We start from the raw sequence: 22083 nt of genomic DNA, 5'->3' as shown, positions 1-22083 counted from the left end.
AAGCTCATTCGAGATTTGCACGGAGGTGGATTGAGTGGACATTTAGGTCGTGCTAAAGAGATCATGAGTCTTGTTGCACGCTACTATTGGCCACAACTTAAGAAAGATGCTAGCAATATCGTCCACAGGTGTTAAGTTTGCCAAACCTCCAAAGGCCAGTCTTAAAACACTGGCCTCTATTTGCCTCTATTTGTTCCTGAAGATATCTGGCTTGACCTTTTTATGGATTTTGTGTTGGGACTACCCCACACCAAGCGTGGTGTCGATTCTGTTTTTGGTGGTGGTAGATAGATACTCAAAGATGACCCACTTTATCGCATGCCGGAAAACCTTCGACGCTATCTATATTGCTCAACTTTTTTTCCGTGAAGTTGTGCGCCTTCATGGGGTGCCTAAGTCCATTATTTCTGACCACGACTCGAAGTTCCTTAGCCACTTCTAGATCACCTTATGGAAACTGTTTGGCACTTCCTTGAATCGTAGTAGTACCACACATTCACAATCGGATGGACAAACTGAGATTACCAATCAAACTCTAGGCAACAAGGTTCGCAATATTTGTAGTGATAAACTCAAACAATGGGACTTAGCCCTTCCGCAGATTGAATTTGCGTACAACAATGCCATACATAGTGCAATCGGTAAATCCCCATTTTCTTTGGTTTATACTGCTGTTCCAAAGCATATGGTGGACCTCGTGAAGCTTCCTAGGGGTCCTAGTGTGAGTGTAGTCGTTGAACACATGGCAGAGAAAGTTCAAGCCGTTAAAGATGAAGTCCGAGAGCGCTTAGAGCAAACTAATGCAAAGTACAAGGCTACGGCAAACAAGCATAGACGCTCTAAGGTGTTTCAGGTCAGTGATGCTGTCATGGCGTTTTTGCGAAGGGAGAGATTTCCTGTGGGTACTTACAATAAGCTCAAAACTCGCAAGTATGGTCCCTATAAAATCCTACATAAGCCTAACGATAATGCATATGCCGTGGACTTACCATCTTCTATGGGGATTTCTCACACTTTCAATGTCGCTGACTTGTTTGAGTTTCATTTGGATGATGAGCTACTGTATCCAGATGATAACTCGGGGACAAGTTCTTTCCAAGAAGGGGAGACTGACATAGGGCTAGAAGAGGACATTAGGAGGCTTCACAACAGCATTTAGTTATTTTAATTATTTTAATAGTTCTTTTCTTTTCCTTTTAAGAGTTTTTTCCTTTTCCCTTTCTGTTACCTATTTCATTAATCTCTAGTTTTTCCCTTTCTGTTACCTATTTCATTAATCTCTAGTGTTTCGAAATTTTATCAAGGGGAATCGTTCGCGAACCCTTTTACTTATAACTTCCGTTGTTTCAGTTTATAAAAGTTGGATTGAAAGCAAACATCAGAACTGATTTTCATGCATGAGTAACCCATGATTCTTCATGGACCTTCAGCACGTCAATTCAACAAACCAGATGCTTTTTTCAACTCCGCCATTTCCATCATAAAATGTTGTTCCATCGAAGCAGCCTTCTTGCTAAAACCCTCAATAGCCTTCTTATTTTTCAAAGACTCACTCTCTACCCTCTCTTCCAAGTCAAACACTTTCTTCTTAAGCACCTGATTTTCCTTATGTACCTTTTGCAACTCATCCTTTGTACTTTGTAACTGATTATTCAAACCATGAAAGTCAGTCAAAGAGAGTTTACTATGGCCCTGCATCAAGATATAATGCAACTGTTTTAAATTAATGTAATATATAACACCACAATTGTGACTTTATTGATATTGTATTCCCTATATATTAACAACATATCACCAGCATTAAGTTTATTATTGTCTATATATTGCAAAAAGGTTTTGCTCATATACCTTCAATGACGATGGAAGGCAAGATATATCCTGGCCATCTTCTTCTATGTCGATGGTTGTATTTTCTTGCCCATCATCAGCACCCTCACCATCACCGTCCCTATCGTCACCACCATAACCAAGGGACTTCGTATCGTCATACTTTTCAACATTTTCTTCATCCTCTTCACTGTCATCCCAAATCCAATAAGCTTCTTGCTTCTCAAGTTCAGTGGGACGGACGAACTTCACGTCAACCTGCAATTGAAACACAAAATAAACTTTTCAATACAATTGTAAATTAATCAAAGGTATGCATAACATAACCATTACTAACATAACTAACCTCAATGTTTTCGTATACATGAGACATTAGCTCATTATAACGAGCCAAATTATTGCTCCTCCAATGTAAGATGCGTGGGCGGAGCGCATTTTCTTCGTGCACAACATATTGCAGCTCAGTCAAAGCTGGGAACACTTCAAATGCCCATATCTATTTTCAACAATGAACCATCAATTATGCACATCAATGTAAACAATCAAAATTAAGTTAAACATTAATGGATTTTTGCTTACCTGAAATGCAAATCCAAACCCTTTAATGTGGTACTCTCTAATCCTATCACATGTCATTGTTGTCTTTGCTTTCTTTTGAGTTCTTTTGGGTACTTTAACTCGCTGGTAATCTGCACAAAGTGCCCTCACAAGTGACTCATGCGTCTTTGCATATGACACAGCACCCCAAGGATACTTCTCAAATGCATCAAGATCTTCTGCCAACTTCAAATACCTCATGTTCATGTTAACATGTTTCTCTGTACCCAACAATACAAATACAACAAAATACACAAAACCAAGCTTCACTACATCCTCCTCGTCAGTGCAAGCCTTGAATGCCTTTTCGAGTTCCGAAAGACTCACAGTTTTATTCTTCTGAAAGTATTTGTTCTTCAATGCGCAATTCTCATTAGTAGGATTCCGAATAAATGGGAGCTTTCCAAACCTTAGCCCCGTGATGAGGCAAAACTGTTGTTTTGTGAATTGAATCAACTTATTACCAACCAAGAATGTAATACCTTTCACGGTCTTAACTGTCTTCGGATCAACCTTCCTCAGCAGCAACCCATGGACAATTTGTGGAGCCCACTTTAAGTCCTCAATCAGTAGTAAATGACCAAAACAACTCATCTTAAACCTTTCCAACTGCTCTGAACTGAACTTCTCTTTAATTGCAGTAATGGCGTTCTTTGTGTATGACAGGGATAATGCCTTTCCTTGAAACTTGTTCTTCTCTGCAATCATGAGCATCACATTCGAACCCATTCTTCACATCCCTGCACAACAAAATTATACATATGGAAATTAGATAATAAAATAGATAATAAACTGCTTATTAGAAACAAATTAGAAGCAAATCCTTCACGCATATCAAGCAATCACCACCAAATTCAGTACGAAACAATTATAAATGAAGTATGTAGCTTAAACTAAAATGGTCCTCACATATCCGATACATTAAATGGTCTAAAATCTCTGCTTATTAGAAAACAAAAACAATATGGCAGAATTATCAAAACCCTAATATGAATTAGCATTGAGTGCCTTATAAGTGATGAAAGAGCTCCAACGCAAACAGGGGAAAGTGGCCCAAAAAAATGTAAAGAGTGAGGACCAAGGATGGGTTATGGTTTTTTTTTTGGGGGTCTGAATGGGGTATGGTTTAGGTGCACAAGTTTAACAAAGGTGTTCAAGTGCTTAAAACCAAGGCAACAAAATAAATGATTTTGTGTCCAAAATAAACTTTTGGCTAATTTTGTGTCCAAAATAAATTTTTGGCAGATGATCACAGTTACCAACGTACTTTGAATAACAGAGGCAGTGTCCCTTCTGTAAATGAAATATCACCCACCTGGTATTGAGCAAAGACACTGTTCTTGGTTTTCTAAACATAGCCAGTGGCATCTGTGTTTTTGCCCAAGTTTAGATTCTCCACCAGAAAAAAAAAAGAAAGACGAAGGGAAATTTCAAAGTTTCTTTTTTCTTAAAATTTTATCAAAAAGTGTAGAGTTGAATTTTGAAGAGGTGGGTGGAAGCGGCTCTTGAGGTGCTACTAGCAAGGAAGATGGAAAATGGAGGTGGGTTCTCTCTCTCTCTATACAATAACCATTATCCTGTTGATATCAATCATTCTAACATGAATTTGACAATGAACCAAATGTAGGACGAGAAGACAATATCTACAATTATATACTGTCATGTTCAGATGATGACCATGATTTGATTATTCTGCACTTTTTTGTTTAGTATTTTTTTCAAATATTTTGGAGCACATATATTTTGGACCAAAATAGTCTCTATAATTTCACAGCCAATTGATAAAATAAAGAATCTCCATGTATTATTGTATCTCATGAACTCTCAAAGATTTGAACCCCAAATGTATCCCCGAAAATAAAAGGGTGGATTTAGTATAGAGTACCTAATGTAGCGATAATAAGGCAAGGGCGAGCAACGAATTTATAAGAGACAGAGAGTACAAAACCAATATCAGAACTCACCACCGTAGAGATCGACGATGGAGGTCGGGTTGCGACCGTGGCTTGGCTGTGGAGGTCGCGAGTCGCGGCGGCTTAGCTAGGGTCTCACTAGGGTTTCAAATTTGGGGTTGAGCCTTGAGGTTGAAAGCATCGGTGAGTTGGAAGAGATGGCTAAGAGGAGATAGGGTTAGGCGAGATGAGGTCGACGGTGGAGGTGGATTTTCTCTGAGGTTTCGCAGAAGAAGACCAGAGAGAAGAGAAAGTGATAAGAGGGCAATGAGAAGTATTTCTAGGTATTATTTTAGTAAGAATTATAAATGGGTAAATTTTACTAAGAAATTTTTACCGGGTGACATTTAACCAGATAAACAAAGGAGAGCAAAGTAAGGAAGTGAGCAGAGTTTCAAAAACAGAAAAAATGATGAGCGCTCAGCCTCAACCGCCAAGTAGTATGATGGCAGCTTCCACGACGTCGTCTCAGGGGTACCAGCCTCATCATCAGCAGACTTCAGTTGAAGAGGTCAGAACCCTCTGGATTGGGGATTTACAGTATTGGGTCGACGAAAACTACCTCAATAGCTGCTTTGCTCACACCGGCGAGGTCTCTCTCTCTCTCTCTCTCTCTCTCTCTCTCTCTCCATATAAATATCTATTAGGGTCTGACTGGCCATTTAGAGCTTATAATCAGAATTCAGTTTGAATAAAAATGGGATTTGCATTTTGCTTGTTGTATTGCATTGTTTGGGGTTGCGTGGAATTGATTTCTTTTAGGGCTGCTTAATCTTTTTAGAACATATATGTATATATAAATGTGTATAAACCCTGATGAATGTGAGATTCTATCTGTAGTTCATAATTCCAAGACAATATCTATGCTAGTTGGCACCTTCTTCTTTATTGTTGACATACCCTTCACATAATCTCTGGAAACTAGATCTATCTTTACTTTGTGTTGGGTCCGAAGTACTGTGTGAACTATGACATAGACGAGCTGATTAACTTGTGTTGAATGCATTCCTGCCTTACATATGGGTTTTGTTTGATTGTCCTGTCCTCTTTTGTATGCTTGTTTTATCTCTAATACAACCAGTTGGAGCAAGTAAGTTCCATTTGTTTTTACTTGTATTGGTCTTTATTTGGGAAGATATTTAGAATGTTGACTCATCTTTCCAATCTTTAAATTCTTACTTATTTCAGTTATCTGTGAATTATAATGCAGTAATTACTACTTACTGTTTTTTTTTCTTCCCCACTTTCTCTGCTATTTCTTGGAACTTACATTTAGGAGGAACTTTAAATAGAGAATTTTCAAAATTGTCAGGTCTATTGTGGTGGCTTAATAATAGCTGAATGATCCCAATTCGGTCTGACGAATGTTTTTAACTTATTCATGGTGTTTTTCCTTGCAAATTCCTTTCCCATTCTATATTAGAAAAACCAGTTGATCCCATTGTAGAGCCATATAAAATGATTTGAAAGACTGGTATAGCTACTAAAGTACATATTTTTTGGTTTGTGGTTCATGAATTATTACTACTTGTGTGCTCCGAGTAGAAGACATTATACTTGTATATCCCCACATTGGTGTATTATTAAGTTGCTGCAAGTGCTTGAATGATGTGGGCTTGGTGAAGAATTTATTCTTTGCTGGTTGAGGTTTATTTGACTGTTGGGGCAAATAAGAGGGGGATCACCTTTGGTGGTGTGTAGTTTTGGGTTCTCTTTTGATTTGTTTGGATGAAAGAAATAATAGAGTCTTTGATGATAAGGTGAAGGAAGTGGACTTTGAAAAAGAATTAAACTTTTTGGCTTGTCAGCATATATGGACATCTCATTCATCTTTTGTTGTAACTTGTAATCAGTCTTTCTTTGCTTTAATTAAAGTGTGTCCCATTGAAATGTAAATAATAAAAAAAGAATCTTTGCAGATGTCTTATTTTGAACAAAGTAAGCAGTTCTTTAGCAGTGTGATGAAAATAGATTCTATTATTTACTTTTGGATGATTACTTTATGCAGGTCATTTCAATAAAGATAATACGTAATAAAATCACTGGCCAGCTGGAGGGCTATGGGTTTGTGGAATTTGTTTCTCATGCCGCAGCAGAAAAGAATCTGCATTCTTACAATGGGATGCCAATGCCTGGAACTGAACAACCATATAGGTTAAATTGGGCTTCTTTTGGCATTGGAGAAAGGCGTCCTGATGCTGGGCCTGAGCACTCAATTTTCGTAGGGGATTTGGCTCCTGATGTTACAGATTATATGCTGCAAGAAACCTTTCGAGCTCAATATTCATCGGTTAGAGGTGCCAAGGTTGTGACTGATCCAAACACTGGACGCTCAAAGGGGTATGGGTTTGTTAAGTTTGCTGATGAGGCAGAAAGGAACCGTGCTATGTCAGAAATGAATGGTGTTTATTGCTCAACTAGGCAGATGCGTATCAGTGCAGCAACACCAAAGAAAACCACTGGTTTTCAGCAGCAATATGCTGCAGCAAAAGGTAATACCATTTCGTAAACAGATACAGAAATAACTTCAAGTTGTGGACAGGAAGACTTGCTCCTTTTCTTCTTTATTTATTATGCTTATGTAGTATTCTATTATCTCGATCATGTTCTCTTGCAAAGTCTAGTTATCCACTCCAAGATGCACTTACCTGTGGATTTTTCTGGCAGCAGTATATCCTGTTCCAGCATACACTACACCAGCAGTTCCTGTGCTTCCAGCAGATTATGATGTGAACAACACTACAGTAAGTCTCACATGCTTAACTGTATTTGTTTTCTTTTTCTTGAAGAGCTGTGTTTGGGTTTTGTGTCTAAGATTTTATTCTATCTATATGGTTAAGTTTGATGCAGATTTTTGTTGGCAACTTGGATCCTAATGTCACAGAGGAGGAACTGAAGCAAACTTTTATGCAGTTTGGCGAGATTCTCTATGTCAAGATTCCTGTGGACAAAGGATGTGGTTTTGTACAGTTTGGGACGAGGTATTTCAGCATTTAATGGATAAATGGAATTAGAATGTTGGCTTATTAATTAGCCCTTGTCACATTCCTCCTTTGCTTAAACAAAAGACAACCGCATAAGTATGAAGGACATAGGAAAGAAAATGTCTCAGTGTAAAAGGGGCTTGGTTTGTCTTTTTCAGGCCTTTTGTCTTCCCCTCCCCTCCCCAAAGAACGCAAAACTGTCACTTTACTTTTTTATTTATTTTTATTGTTTCACTTCCCATATAGGGCATCTGCTGAAGATGCTATCCAAAGGATGCAGGGAAAGATGATTGGTCAACAAGTAGTCCGCATTTCTTGGGGCAGGAGCCCAACAGCTAAACAGGTGATTGCTTTTTTAGATGGCTTGTCTATATCAAATGCTCATTTTGCTTCAACCATAATGATGTTTTGCTTCATGTTTTCCTTGTAAGAGATGGGTTCCATTTTAAAGACATGTGAATGGATGAAGTCTTTGAAAAATTGAGATGAAATGGTTTTGATTTGGGATAGGCTCGTCTCCACTTTCAATGGAAATGGAGAGGTCGTTGTTAAATCTGGACAGCCAACATGCAGGGCTCCCTTGTATAGTGTGCTTATGAGTTTAACTTCCCTCTTCCATTTTATTTGGTAAAAGGCGATATGCTTTTGACTTGGGAGTTGATAATTCAACTAAATATTAAGAAGCAACATCGAGGTTGAAAGTTCTTAAGTAAGAGCTTACTAATGGTCATAGTGATAAAACATATTGTTTGTATGTGCATGTTTACAACTTTGCCTAGAATTTAGATACTCATGGCTGCCGTAGATGCTTAGTCTCTTACCCTAACGCATTGAGAGTCGCATTGTGTACAAACTACAGTGTTCTGAATTATTGCATAATTAGGTGAAGTATATTATGAATAAAATGGAAAGAGAAAACATACCACTTCAAGTAAATATCAGTGCTGTTGTTATAAAATGTTTTTTTGGTGCCAAATTATGTTTTCCTCTTTTCGGCCGGGTAGGCCGATGGAAGGAGTTTTTTGGTCCTTCTCTTGAGATGCGTAGGCATGCCACCACCAAGCCACTTGATGGCTTGGATGGAAAGATTGTGTGAGTGTTTGCGCTTCTGACTTCTAATCAAACAATTGATCGGCCAAGCAAGGAACCTCCTCTTGGCCTAGGTTCTTTTTCTCCCTCGAGATCAAGGATGATTGAGCTTTGTATGACTATTTTTAGGATTTTTGTGATAAGTGCAGTGAATGTAAATGCAGTAAACGAAATGACAGGAATGTAAATGCTATAAAATAGATGACAGAAATGTAAATGCGATAAAATAGATTAAAGCGATAAAGACTTGAATTAAACTTGAATTTAAAGACAACTGAAATTAAATTGCAAGAAAGTGAGCTTACACTAGGAGAAATGAAGAACTTGGATAATCTAATGCGCTCGAAAGATAAAATCTTAAACTATGAATTGAAAAGTACAGGATAAAAAGATAGGTTTTGTGTGTTCAGTCGGAGGTCCTCTTCTCTTCTTCTGACAACCAATTTATAGAGCTTCCTTCAACTCGCAGGATTTGGCCATTAAATGTCCACAAGTAATTCTGTCTTGAAAATCCTTCCAATTTTAATGTCTTCCGGAGCTCTAGGCATGAACTGCCCAAAATGTCATTGGGATTGTGAAAACTCTCCCCTTGATATAAGGTGCAATGAATCTTGGTAGGTTGACACTTAATCTTTCATGTCTTTAAACTCCGCCACTTGCAGGGAGACTTTTGTTGGAGCTCCTAAGCATACTTCTTGGATCGGGCTACTTTGGCATTCTTGAATTGGGGAACATTTTTACAACCGAGGATTTTTTATTTAACACGCATATATACATATGATAGTTTTTGGTTGGCCAAAATAATTCAAACCGTGGGTGGGTCTAATCATGACATATATAAATATTAAAGTAAAGCTTTAGCCATCCTTCCCGTCACTTTCTCCCCATCATATGCACATATTATATCCTTAGTTTTATATTGAAAAGGTTTGATCAAGTTGCAACCCCTCACTGTTTAGCATCTTTTCTCATCTTTTGCAGAGAATTCCCACGCTCCTTTCAACAACTACATCCGCTCAACTCCAACTTCCCCATAGCCATCCTGTGCGTGAGCTCCTCCATAGCCAATTAATCCATCAACAAGTAACTCACTTTAACATGCCAAATTCTTTATCATATGAAAATTTAGACGGATAGCAATAGGCCAATTGATGGCCCTTGAATCATTTTCATATCTTAATGCATTTTTTCCTCTCATATATATAGCAATGGCCTGCATATATTTATTTATATATATGTAGATATGAACGCATGAGAAGAAACGTCTCTTACACTGACTATGTGAATTCTGCCAGGCCATGCAACCTCACCCACACTATCCCACTTTTGAGTTCCACCTTTGGATGGTGGATTTTTAACCACACTCAAACAAATGGCTACAAGTCTTCCCATCTTCGAATTCCACCACTTGCAACCTATATAAGATAAACTTTTCAGCCCAATTTGCTCCAGTTGCACCTTTGCATCCACCTTCCTATAATATATATACATATAAAGCAATAACTTGTCAGCCAACTTGCAAACCACCCAAAGGCTTATGATGGAGCTTATATATATAAACTTGGTGACATGCAAAATGGGCTGGAAAGTTCTTTATCTTTAAGAAGACTTAGGCCGCACATTTGCATTTGCTTTCTTATATATATATAAAAGCATACAATAGAATGAGGAAGGCTTTGAACAGACATTCCTTCGGCCGCACATTTATATATATATGGTGGACTCCAAAAACCTTCAGTCCAATTTTCTTCAGCTGCAGCTTTTCAACCGAATAGGCAGATAATCAAGAGATTCCAGCCATACTTTGCTCATTCATCTACCTATTATATATATATATATATATATATATATAATAGGACAAAAGGCTCCAGCCAAATCATTCCAACAAAGCTTTAGCCGTGTTCATTCATGCATTCATTCATATATATATATATATATTATATTATATTACCTTATCATAAAACATGAATGGAGGGCTTAAAAGTTGGGAGCTTCAGCCGCACACTTTCTCCAACCTAAAGCCCCACTTGCATTTATACATATAATATAGGCTTATTTACTGTAGTACTCTCTGAAACTATGGTCAAATCTCAGTTTGCCCCCTGAAAGTTAAAATGACCCACTTTACCCCCTTGATCGATGTTTTGCGTCTCACTTTGCCCCCCACCGTTAAGTCTGTCAAAAAATCTGTTAAAAATACTGATGTGGCATCAATGGGACCCACAATTTTGCTGAACTAAGTGCCATATAGGCAAAGTGGAGCCCACTTACACATGGAAACTTAATAAAATATTATTTAAGTTTAAAAATAAATAAAACATAAAAATAAAAGAAATTAAAACTAAAATCCTCCACATACGGACAACCCCCTAAAACCCCAGTCCCACCGTCACCCCAAGACACCTCCAGCCAAATCTAACCCCAGCACCGTAACCCCAATCTCCCCCACCCCAGCGGCCTGCAAGCCTTCAGACCCCGCTCAGAGTTTTTAGTGTTTCTAGGGCCGATCAACAGTTTTCGATTTGTGGGTTTTTTCTTGTTTTGAGTTTTTGGTTGTACTAAAATTGAGTTTATGGGTTGTTCTGCAGTTTCTTTAGGTAGCTTTTAAACTTTTTTGGTGAAATTTTGACCTAATTTAGTGTTGGTTGCTAAGAATACATCCGATGTGGGTTTTGGGAAATAATGGTGTGGAGGATGGGGAGATGGGATGGTGAGTTGGTTGCTTTCTCAGGGTAGTGGGAAGAGGAGGAGCGGGTGTTGGATTTTCAAATCAATGAGTTTAATAATCAGACTTTCAAAATCACTCAAAATTAGTCAAATCCTCCATCCGTTTTCATATCCTCTAGGATTGGCAAGCCTTCATCAAAAAACACCAAGAACCATTAAAAGCAAATGAGCTCTACTTGACCTTACTATCGAAGACCCAACCCCAATTCCAATAAAAGGGTTTCCATTGTTTCCTTAGGAGTTTTTATTCTCAAAACGTAGGACCTAGTTGTATCATACAAGGATTTTTGACTGGTCCAAGAAAAGAGAGAGAGAGAGAGAGAGAGAGAGAGAGAGAGAGAGAGAGAGAGAGAGGTGATCATGGTGCACAGTAGGGTTTTGGGTTGGAGAATGGTGATGATGATTTGGGTTAGAAGATGGGTGCCATGGTTTTGGTTCAAGGAGGAGGTTGGGTTTTGGGTATGAGAGAGAGGAAGAGAGAGGACGAGAATTGGGGATATTTTTTTATTTTTAATAGTTAAATTAAGTTTTTTAAAAGACAATTTTTTATTTTTAAATTTTTTTTGCACACATGGCACTTAGTTCATCAAAATTGTGGGTCACATTGATGCCACGTCAGTATTTTTAACAGATTTTTTGACAGACTTAACGGTGGGGGGCAAAGTGAGACACAAAACATTGGTCAATGAGGTAAAGTGGGCCATTTTAACTTTCAGGGGGCAAACTGAGATTTGACCATAGTTTTAGGGGGCTCTACAGTAAATAAGCCTATAATATAATTAGTTTTGGCCTTACAAACCATTCAGCCACATGTATTCGGCCGTTCCTGCTGTCTAGCACGCTCAATGCAAGCTGAGCTGTTTTGCTCAACTTTCTCCACTTTCTCCACGGTTCTGAGCATACCCAAGAGTATCACTGGTTGGGGGTCGTCCATATTCAAGACGTTGCCAAGGTACATCTTTTGCTTTTTGAGACTCCTTAGCTTTTGGTAGGTCCCTTTCAAGATTTCGGCCTCAACTCATTCTCTTACAACACCCGGTCGAGATTTCCAACAACCCCGCCTGTGAACTCCTCCAATCCCGACAGCAATCTTTTCGCAAGCTTTAAATTCGGTCGTGATTTTCAACTGCCCCAAACATTGCCCCCCGATTTGTTTAGCTCAGAATTGGTGTAGAGGTAAGCAAATCGAAACCCAAGACCTTTCAATTTATGAAGTTTGAGACTTTCTAATTGGCTTGCATGTTATTAAATTTTGAAATTAAATTGGAGGGACTTTTGTTAAAAAAATCTTAGGTATTACAAATACCCAAATGTTCTCTTTCATTTCCTCACCAAACATTCCCACCATAGCCATAGGTTTATAGAAGGTTTTCCCTCAAAACCCATATCCTCTTTATCTTCACATTCATCATTTCACACACCAAATCCATCCGAATCAACATCAAACTTGAAATTTGCAAGTTTCTAGGTATGTTGCACTAATTTTTTGTTGATTTTGGTATGATTTTGATGAATTTGTAGCTTTGAAAAGTGTAGACTTGAAACTTTGAATGTATGGATAGTGCCATGATGTTCTTCGGGTTCTTGATTTGAATCTCACTTTCTTCACTATATTTTCATTTGATTCGATTTTACTTCATGTTTTTAGGATGGACTCTATTCCAAATGATAGTGCCCAATTTTTTGAAGATATAAAAATGGCCATAGACAAAGATTTGGTCAAGCAAGTATTTGCCTACTTCCTCAATGCCTTTCCCAACTCCGCCCAATATATTCTTGACCCATTTTTCTTGGCCTACCCGGAAGAGGTGGCAAAGGTGTGGGTGACGCAGCCGAGAAATGGCCCAACTTATTTTTTAGACTTTACATGGGCAACTTTTTGGGAGAGCTCCAAGCCATTCAAAGGTTGGCCAACGGGGACCTCCATCAAAATGGATTCCGCCGGAACTAAAGAAGCCCCATCAAAGAAAGCATCATCTGCCGTCGGGAAATCCGACCCCTCGAGCTCGGCAGAAGGTAAATTTGATTGGTATCGTTGGTTCAAAATTTTAGAACCAAAATTGAAGGGCCATTGGAAGAAAATCGGAATATATGATACATTGCTTCTATTTGCGGGAAAAGCCTTTACTTGCGATCGATCTCTTGTTATTGCAGCGCTATGCTTTTGGTCTTCATCCACCAATTTCATGAGGCTCCGTTTCGGGATGATGACACCCAATTTGCTAGACTTGGTCGCCATTGCCGGCCTTCGCCCTCATGGAGATGATTGCTCGCCCACATATTATGCCTTTCCTCCTTTGTCTTTGCCGTAGGATATGAGGAAAGATCCAGGGCTAGATAATTCGGGAAACGGTAATCTAAGCAAATGGAGAGATGCTCCCTAGTCCTCTCCTGACACTCATAGAAAAATCGAAAGCAATTCTCAACATAATGCTTTCGGCGTGGGGCGTTGAGCAAGGGTGGACCCAGAAGAGCTTTATCGTTGGGGCAAACAGTGGCAGGACTTAGTTCCGGAAAATAGAGCTGGAGCCACAATTGAAAAATTCATATAGGGCCAGAAGCATGATAATCCATGGGTTTAGCAATTACCTCACGAAGCCCTCTATAAAGATAGGCAAGAAAGATTGGGCCCATGGCCACCTGATGGCCATCCACAAGTACTTCCGCCAAGGCTTGGAATTCCTTAGTAATTCCATCGGATTTTGGGCATGTCAAGAACTTGCACAACCACATCACAAGAAAAGCCACATGCTCAGTGTAGGATACGCCATTGATGGAAGGGGGGTCGGTGGGCTCTCCGCTATGGCCATGACACCCAACTCCCGGAGGTTTTGACCGACTTGTGAAAATCTAAGCCCACCTTGGCTTCCGGAAGGTTGGCGGCCGAGAAATCACCTCCATGAGGGTGAAGGCCGGCAATGGCGGCCAAGTCTAGCAAATTGGGTGTCATCATCCCAAAATGGAGCCTCATGCAATTGGTGGATGAAGACCAAAAGCATAGCGCTGCAATAACAAGAGATCGGTGGCAAGGAAAGGCTCTTCCCGCACATAGGAGCAATGTATCATATGTTCTGATTTTCTTCTAATGGCCCTTCAGTTTTGGTTCTAAAATTTTGAACCAACAATACCAATCAAATTTACCTTCCGCCGAGCTCGAGTGGTCGGATTTCCCAACGGCGGATGATGCTTTCTTTGATGAGGCTTCTTTAGCTTCATCGGAATCCATTTTGATAGGGGTCCTCGTTAGCCAACCTTTGAATGGCTTGGAGCTCTCCCAAAAAGTTGCCCATGTAAAGTCTGAGAAGTAAATCAGGCCATTTCTTGGTTGTGTCACCCACACCTTCGCCACCTCCTCTGGATAGGCCGAGAATATATTGAGCAGAGTTGGGAAAAGCATTGAGGAAGTAGGCAAATACTAGCTTGACCAAATCTTTGTCCATGGCCACTTTCATATCTTCAAAAAATTGAACACTATCATTTGGAATAGATTCCATCCTACAAACATGAAGTAAAATCGAATCAAAGGAAAATATAGTGAAGAAAGTGAGATTCGAATCAAGAACGCGAAGAACATCATGGCACTATCCATGCACTCAAAGTTTCAAGTCTACACTTTTCAAAGCTACAAATTCATCAAAATCATACCAAAATCAACAAAAAATTAGTGCAACATACCTAGAAACTTGCAAATTTCAAGTTTGACATTGATTCGGGTGGATTTGGTGTGTGAAATGATGAATTTGAAGATAAAGAGAATATGAGTTTTGAGGGAAAACTTCTAAAAACCTATGGCTATGGTGGGAATGTTTGGTGAGGAAATGAAAGAGAACATTTGGGTATTTGTAATACCTAAGATTTTTTAACAAAAGTCCCTCCAATTTAATTTCAAAATTTAATAACATGCAAGCCAATTAGAAAGTCTCGAACTTCAGAAATTGAAAGGTCTTGGGTTTCGATTTAATTCTGAGCTAAACAAATTGGGGGGCAATGCTTGGGGCTATTGAAAATCACGACCGAATTTAAAGCTTGCAAAAAGATTGCGGCCAGGATTGGAAGAGTTCACGGGCAGGGTTGTTGGAAATCTCGGCCGGGTGTTGTAAGAGAATGAGTTGAGATCGAAATCTTGAAAGGGACCTACCAGAAGCAAGAAAAGTCTCAAATAGCAAAAGATGTACCTTGGCAATGTCTTGAATATGGACGACCCCCAACCAGTGATACTCTTGCGTATCCTCAGAACCGTGGAGAGAGTTGAGCAAAACGGCTCAGCTTGCATTGAGAGTGCTAGACAGCAAGAACGACCGAATACATGTGGCTGAATGGTTTGCAAGGCCAAAACTAATTATATTATATGTATAAATGCAAGTGGGGCTTTAGGTTGGAGAAAGTGTACGGCTGAAGCTCCCAACTTTTAAGTCCTCCATTCATGTTTTATGATAAGGTAGATGAATGAGCAAAGTATGGCTGGAATCTCTTGATTATCTGCCTATTTGGTTGAAAAGCTGCAGCTGAAGAAAATTGGGCTGAAGGTTTTTGGAGTCCACCATATATATATAAATGTTCGGCCGAAGGGATGTCTGTTCGAAGCCTTCCTCATTCTATTGTATGCTTATATATATATATATATATATATATATATATATATATATATATATATATATATATATAAGAAAGCAAATGCAAATGTGTGGCATAAGTCTTGGTGACATGCGAAATAGGCTGGAAAGTTCTTTTTATATATATATAAGCTCCATCATAAGCCTTTGGGTGGTTTGCAAGTTGGTTGAAAAGTTCTTTGCTTTATTTTATATATATATATATAATAAATAAATAGATGAGTGCAAAAGTTCGGTTGAAGCTTTGGTTGGTATGCAAAGTATGGCTGAAAAGTTATTTGCTTTATATGTATATATATTATAGGAAGGTGGATGCAAAGGTGCAACTGGAGCAAATTGGGCTGAAAAGTTTATCTTATATAGGTTGCAAGTGGTGGAATTCGAAGATGGGAAGACTTGTAGCCATTTGTTTGAGTGTGGTTAAAAATCCACCATCCAAAGGTGGAACTCAAAAGTGGGATAGTGTGGGTGAGGTTGCATGGCCTGGCAGAATTCACATAGTCAGTGTAAGAGACGTTTCTTCTCATGCGTTCATATCTACATATATATAAATAAATATATGCAGGCCATTGCTATATATATAAGAGGAAAAAATGCATTAAGATATGAAAATGATTCAAGGGCCATCAATTGGCCTATTGCTATCCGTCTAAATTTTCATATGATAAAGAATTTGGCATGTTAAAGTGAGTTACTTGTTGATGGATTAATTGGCTATGGAGGAGCTCACGCACAGGATGGCTATGGGGAAGTTGGAGTTGAGCGGATGTAGTTGTTGAAAGGAGCGTGGGAATTCTCTGCAAAAGATGAGAAAAGCTGCTAAACAATGAGGGGTTGCAACTTGATCAAACCTTTTCAATATAAAACTAAGGATATAATATGTGCATATGATGGGGAGAAAGTGACGGGAAGGATGGCTAAAGCTTTACTTTAGTATTTATATATGTCATGATTAGACCCACCCACGGTTTGAATTATTTTGGCCAACCAAAAACTATCATATGTATATATGCGTGTTAAATAAAAAATCCTCGGTTGTAAAAATGTTCCCCAATTCAAGAATGCCAGAGTAGCCCGATCCAAGAAGTATGCTTAGAAGCTCCAGCAAAAGTTTCCCTGCAAGTGGCGGAGTTTAAAGACATGAAGGATTAAGTGTCAACCTACCAAGATTCATTGCACATTATGGGCAGTTCATGCCTAAAGCTCCGGAAGACATTAATATTGGAAGGATTTTCAAGACAGAATTAGTTGTGGACATTTAATGGTCAAATCCTGTGAGTTGAAGGAAGCTCTATAAATTGGTCGTCAGAAGAAGAGAAGAGGACCTCCGACTGAACACACAAAACCTATCTTTTTATCCTGTACTTTTCAATTCATAGTTTAAAATTTTATCTTTCGAGCGCTTTAGATTATCCAAGTTCTTCATTTCTCTTAGTGTAAGTTCACTTTCTTGCAATTTAATTTCAATTGTCTTTAAATTCAAGTTTAATTCAAGTCTTTATCGCTTTAATCTATTTTATCGCATTCACATTTCTGTCATATATTATCGCATTTACATTCCTGTCATTTTGTTTACTGCATTTTCACTCAATGCACTTATCACAAAAATCCTAAAAATAGTCATACAAAGCTCAATCATTCTTGACCTCGAGGGAGAAAAAGAACCTAGGCCAAGAGGAGGTTTCTTGCTTGGCCGATCAATTGTTTGATTAGAATTCTGAAGCGCAAACACTCACACGATCTTTCCATCCAAGCCATCAAGTGGCTTGGTGGTGGTACGCCTATGCATCTCAAGAGAAGAAGGACCAAAAAACTCCTTCCATCGGCCTACTTTCTGCTGAGGTACGTATCGGAAGGTGAATTATGCCAATGTCATCGTCCATTTTCCAATCCGCCCTCTAATAATTGGCCGAGTGAGCATGTACTTGATCAAATCGGTCTTGGCGATTATATGCACCACGGAAGGCAACATATAGTGCCTTAACTTGGTTGCGGTTAAGTATAAGGCCAAACAAAGTTTCTCCACCGGTGAATACTTTCTCTTGGTGGCTGTTAGAATTCGGCTTAGGTAGTACACTGCTTGCTCCTTTTTCTCATCGTTGTCTTGGGCCAAAAGACTTCCGATGGAATTCTCTGCGGCTGAAATATATAATTTCAGAGGTCGGCCTCGCTTTGGCGGGATTAGCACCGGTGGCATGGTCAAATACTTTTTAATGGAATCAAATGCCTTTTGGTGAACTTCTTCCCACTGAAATTTCTCCTCATCCTTGAGTTTTAGTAAAGATGAAAAAGGCTCGACTTTCCCGACAGAATTAACTATAAACCTCTGGAGGAAGTTTATTTGGCCTAGCAAACTTTGCAATTCTTTCTTGTTTCTCGGGGGCGGTGCATCAATGATGGCCTTAGCCTTATTTTTATCAATTTCGATCCCCCTTTGATGTACCAAAAATCCTAGGAAATTTCCGGCGGAAACCCCAAAGGCACATTTCTTTGGGTTCATCTTCAATTGATGCTTTCGCATTCTCTCGAAGGCTAACCGAACGTCACTCAAATGACCTGGTCTCGACTCCGACTTCACAACCACATCATCGATATAGACTTCTAATTTTCGACCGATTATGTCGTGGAAGATGGCATTCATTGCCCGTTGATATGTGGCTCCGACATTCTTTAGGCTGAAAGGCATCACGACATATTCAAAGGTTCCAATGGAACCCGGACATCTAAAAGCTATCTAGTGAATATGTTCTTCGGCTATGAAAATTTGATTATAGCCGGAATGTCCGTCCATGAAGGATAAAATTTCATGCTTGGCCACCCCATCAACTAAGAGGTTCGCCATGGGCATGGGATATTCATCTTTGGGAGTTGCGAGTTTAAGGTTACGAAAATCAACACAAATTCTTATTGCTCTCGTTTTCTTCTTTATAGGTACAATATTAGAAAGTCACTCCACATATCTTGCTGGCCTAATAAATTTGGCTTTAACAAGCTTTACAATTTCTTCCTTGACCTGTAATTCTACTTCCGCCGACATTTGGTGAGGTGGCTGCTTGAAGGGCTTCCTCCGTTGTCGACAGACGGTGCTCGACCAAATCACGACTTAGCCCAGGCATCTCAGTGTAATCCCAAGCAAAGCAATCCTTGAACTCTCTTAAAAGCTCTTCCATCTTGGCCCGAAGTTCTGGCTCCATCAGACCATTGATGTAGATCGGTCGATGACTGTCTTCCATCCCCAAGTTGATTTCCAACAAAGGGTCTTGGACTTCCGCCTTCGAATCATCCATCTCACTTGGTGCCAACTCTACTTCCTCGATTTCAAGTGCATCATCCTCAGGGCCTTCGTGGAGGAATTCCACCAAATGAGCAGTGGACCCATGCTCAGCCGCTCTCTCGACTCAAAAACCATATAGCCGTCTCAAAGTGTCTTCTACCGCGGCTCTCTTTTCTTCCTTAGTGGTTGTATCATTCATTGAGAGAGAAGAAATCAGCCATCGTCGGGCGCTACCCATCTGCTTGGGCATCGTGTGCCCCCAAGTTTATCAACTTTTGGGCCGAGACTCCTGTAGGTCGACCATTCCTATCTAACCCTGTAAAGTAAAGAGGACCAAGATTATCCTCGTAAAACCTGGCCTCCACCGCGTTGGCTGAAGCCATGAAAGGCCGTGAGTCAGCCTGAACCAATTCCATGCTCCCATCCTCGTGCCAGAACTGTAGAGTCTGATGGAGAGAGGAAGGGACACACATATTTACGTGGATCCAATCTCGACCTAACAACGCGGTAAAGTGAGTTGTTGTTTCCACCACAAAGAAAGCTGTCGCCCTGACCTTTTCCCCTACTCTGACTTGGAGTGGAATGATTCCTTTTGATATTGTGGTGTCTTCCACAAAGTCACTGACCATTGTCTCAGTTAGAATTAGTTCTTCTGAACTTTTCTTCAATTTCCTCATCACCGAGGCTGGGAGGTTTTCGGTTCATTTTTACACATGATTTATCATGTTATTCACCTAACATTTTGAGTTAGTTCTTGACATTTTGTAGCTTTTTACTTTCTTTTTGTGTTTTCATAGATTTTACCTTGGTTAGAATGAAAATGAAATAAAAGTGCATTATTGGTTATAAATTCTGATTTTGTTCATTTTCGTAGGTCAACTTCTTGGCCTTGGATCAGTATGCTCTGGTGCTTGGATGAGGTGAAGATCTTCATGAAACTTGTTCCAATGGATGTTGACTACAACATATCCAAATTTGAGCTCCATTGGACAAGTATAGCCTATCCAACTGATCCAGCATGTTACCACAGCTCTGAAAATCTGTTTTGGGCCAGTTTTACCTCCACTTGATGTCATCTTATTTCTACTTGTTACCATGCCATTTGATAACAATGAATTGCTTTAATTAAGTGGGATTTTTTTGAGACAAAGAGCATATTTGTGAAGACAAAAACACATCATGGCAAGGGGACAAGGAAGAGACAAAGGTTAAAGTGTCATGGTGGAAAGGAGGAGAGAGAGGGATGAAGAATGATGAGAGGCATCTTTCATTAGCCTATGAACGTGGGAATTGAATTGGTAGATCACTTTGGAGCTAAAGATCAGGTTTTGAGTTAGAAAGAGAGCTTGACTAGGCAAAAGGCTTTGGCAAAAGAATGTGTTTTATATTGAAGAATGAGCTGGAAAGGAGGGGAGAAGAGAGCAAAGAAGGAGGCAGCCATTTGGATTAGATTCATTCTACAACTTTACAGAGCTTGGGGAGCTAGAGAGCAAGAGGAAGAGAGGAGGTTTTTGGAGAGCACGAGGGGGGAGAATGGCATAACAATTGGAGAGAACCTTGGGGAGCCTTGAGGCAAGGATCCAAGGGGTTGAAGATGCAATTCTCTTTCTCCTCTTTGTTCTTAGTTTCTTTCATTTTAATAATTTCTTGTATTTTCTTAGTTTCAATGTAACTTCTTATATTCATAACTAGGGCTTCGATGTAACCTAACATGAATATTCTGGGTTTATAAGTTTGAAATTTGGAGTTTCAAGTTTGATTCATGATTCATGTTATTATTCATTATGCTTATCAGTTAATATGCTTGTTTGAATGATTGATCACCATTAGAACTTGTATGTTAGCTATCTTGGTTTGAATCAAGAGTAGACACCATGCTTTGATTCAAATTGAACTATGAATAGGAAGAGTATGTATGAACATTCGACAACAGGGATTAGATACATGCTTGGTTGTTTAAATTGTTCTTCTATGTTTAATGGGTTTCTAATGCTTAATTTTAGGTTAGACAACAGATGATCAAATTAGGGAATTAGGAACACAAGGTTAGAACCAGACACCATGGCCTAATCATACTTTAGCTAGAATCAATCTTTGAATATGAATTAGACTTGTTACTTGACTCCTTATAACCCAGGATTGAATTGTTATGGTCACTTGAACCAAACCTAAACCTCCCCTCCAAATTGTGTTTGTGTGTTTACATTGTTTTTGTCATTGCTTTTTGTCAGTTTTTGTACTTGGTTTTGGATTTTGATCCGCGATGTGTTCTTCATTTTTGTGTGCTGAATCCAACCGTATAAAGAACGTGAAATTTGGATTTATGGTTGGAAAGTTATAGGCCAAACACTGAACAGAGGTTGAAACTAAAAAACAGAGAAAACGAATCTACCAAAAAAAGACCGGTCGTCACTGTTCACGATCGGTTGCCAGCCACTGTTTATGCACTGTTCACAGGTGATAAACAGGTGATACAGTAGTGATAAAAGGGTGATAGAAAGTGCTGTTTGTGTTTTTCTTTGGTTTCTTGTTTTGTTTCTTTTCTTTTACCTTTCTTTACTCATTTTTAGTTTCCAATTTGTTTTGTGCATGTGTGGTGTGTTAAATAAGTGTTCTTTACGTACTCAAATTAGAACTTGTAGGAAGCCGACAGTTCTTCGTGGGATCGACCCCGTACTTACATAATCTATACCTCAATAGATTCGTGCACTTGCGGGTATTTTTAATTGGTTGTTTACACATTAATTTGTGTCAGTTATTAATACAATAGGAGGATATTCACCATGGCTCCCGTATCAACTAGAACTTTGCTCACCGGAACCCTATCAAAGAGAGCACTTACGTATAAAGGTTTAAGATGGGAAGACATATTCTTGGTGGGCATTTCAAAGCACACTTCCTCTGGCATTTTCTTCTCCGCACTCGGCATCACAATTTGAGGTTGAGCTACCTCTGCCTTCGGAGTCCCCCGAATTACCTCGATTTCCTTTTGTTCTCCCATCTAAACCATGGACTCGACT

At 39.2% G+C, this 22083-nt stretch overlaps 2 protein-coding genes across 7 annotated transcripts in view; one reads left to right on the top strand and one right to left on the bottom strand.

The window, feature by feature from the left end:
* Nucleotides 1–1323: 1323 nt before the first annotated feature.
* Nucleotides 1324–4638, bottom strand: LOC110760154 (uncharacterized). 2 transcript variants are annotated; one of them, XM_021962375.2, is made up of 5 exons: nucleotides 4389–4638; nucleotides 2407–3164; nucleotides 2174–2323; nucleotides 1849–2085; nucleotides 1324–1644 (listed from the first exon to the last, which is right to left on the bottom strand). In XM_021962375.2, exons 2-5 carry the CDS (start codon nucleotides 3151–3153, stop codon nucleotides 1435–1437), a joined length of 1344 nt encoding a protein of 447 aa, XP_021818067.1. In that variant the 5' UTR covers nucleotides 3154–3164; nucleotides 4389–4638; the 3' UTR covers nucleotides 1324–1434. The 2 variants fall into 2 exon arrangements, with proteins under 2 accessions (XP_021818067.1, XP_021818059.1); XM_021962367.2 differs by having other exon boundaries at nucleotides 1324–1692; nucleotides 4389–4636.
* A 20-nt stretch (nucleotides 4639–4658) lies between these two features.
* The window catches only part of LOC110760169 (polyadenylate-binding protein RBP47B'-like), a 31357-nt gene continuing 13932 nt past the window's right edge, over nucleotides 4659–22083 (top strand). The window contains exons 1-7 of one of the 5 annotated variants that reach the window (XM_088252095.1): nucleotides 4659–4968; nucleotides 6385–6868; nucleotides 7044–7120; nucleotides 7227–7357; nucleotides 7607–7703; nucleotides 9431–9532; nucleotides 19938–20826. In XM_088252095.1, coding sequence (XP_088108221.1) covers nucleotides 4786–4968; nucleotides 6385–6868; nucleotides 7044–7120; nucleotides 7227–7357; nucleotides 7607–7703; nucleotides 9431–9532; nucleotides 19938–19982 — 1119 coding nt within the window. In that variant the 5' untranslated portion in view covers nucleotides 4659–4785 and the 3' untranslated portion in view covers nucleotides 19983–20826. Of the gene's footprint in view, nucleotides 4969–6384; nucleotides 6869–7043; nucleotides 7121–7226; nucleotides 7358–7606; nucleotides 7704–9430; nucleotides 9533–9744; nucleotides 14819–19937; nucleotides 20827–22083 lie in introns of those variants that run through there. The other 4 variants (XM_088252096.1, XM_088252094.1, XM_021962387.2 and 1 more) reach the window with 4 other exon arrangements.

This window comes from Prunus avium, chromosome 4 (genome assembly GCF_965620075.1).
Source record: "Prunus avium chromosome 4, drPruAviu1.hap1.1, whole genome shotgun sequence".
NCBI lineage: Eukaryota > Viridiplantae > Streptophyta > Magnoliopsida > Rosales > Rosaceae > Prunus > Prunus avium.
The sequence above is the reverse complement of the archived record's forward strand: the minus strand, read 5'-3'. Positions and strand labels throughout refer to the sequence as shown.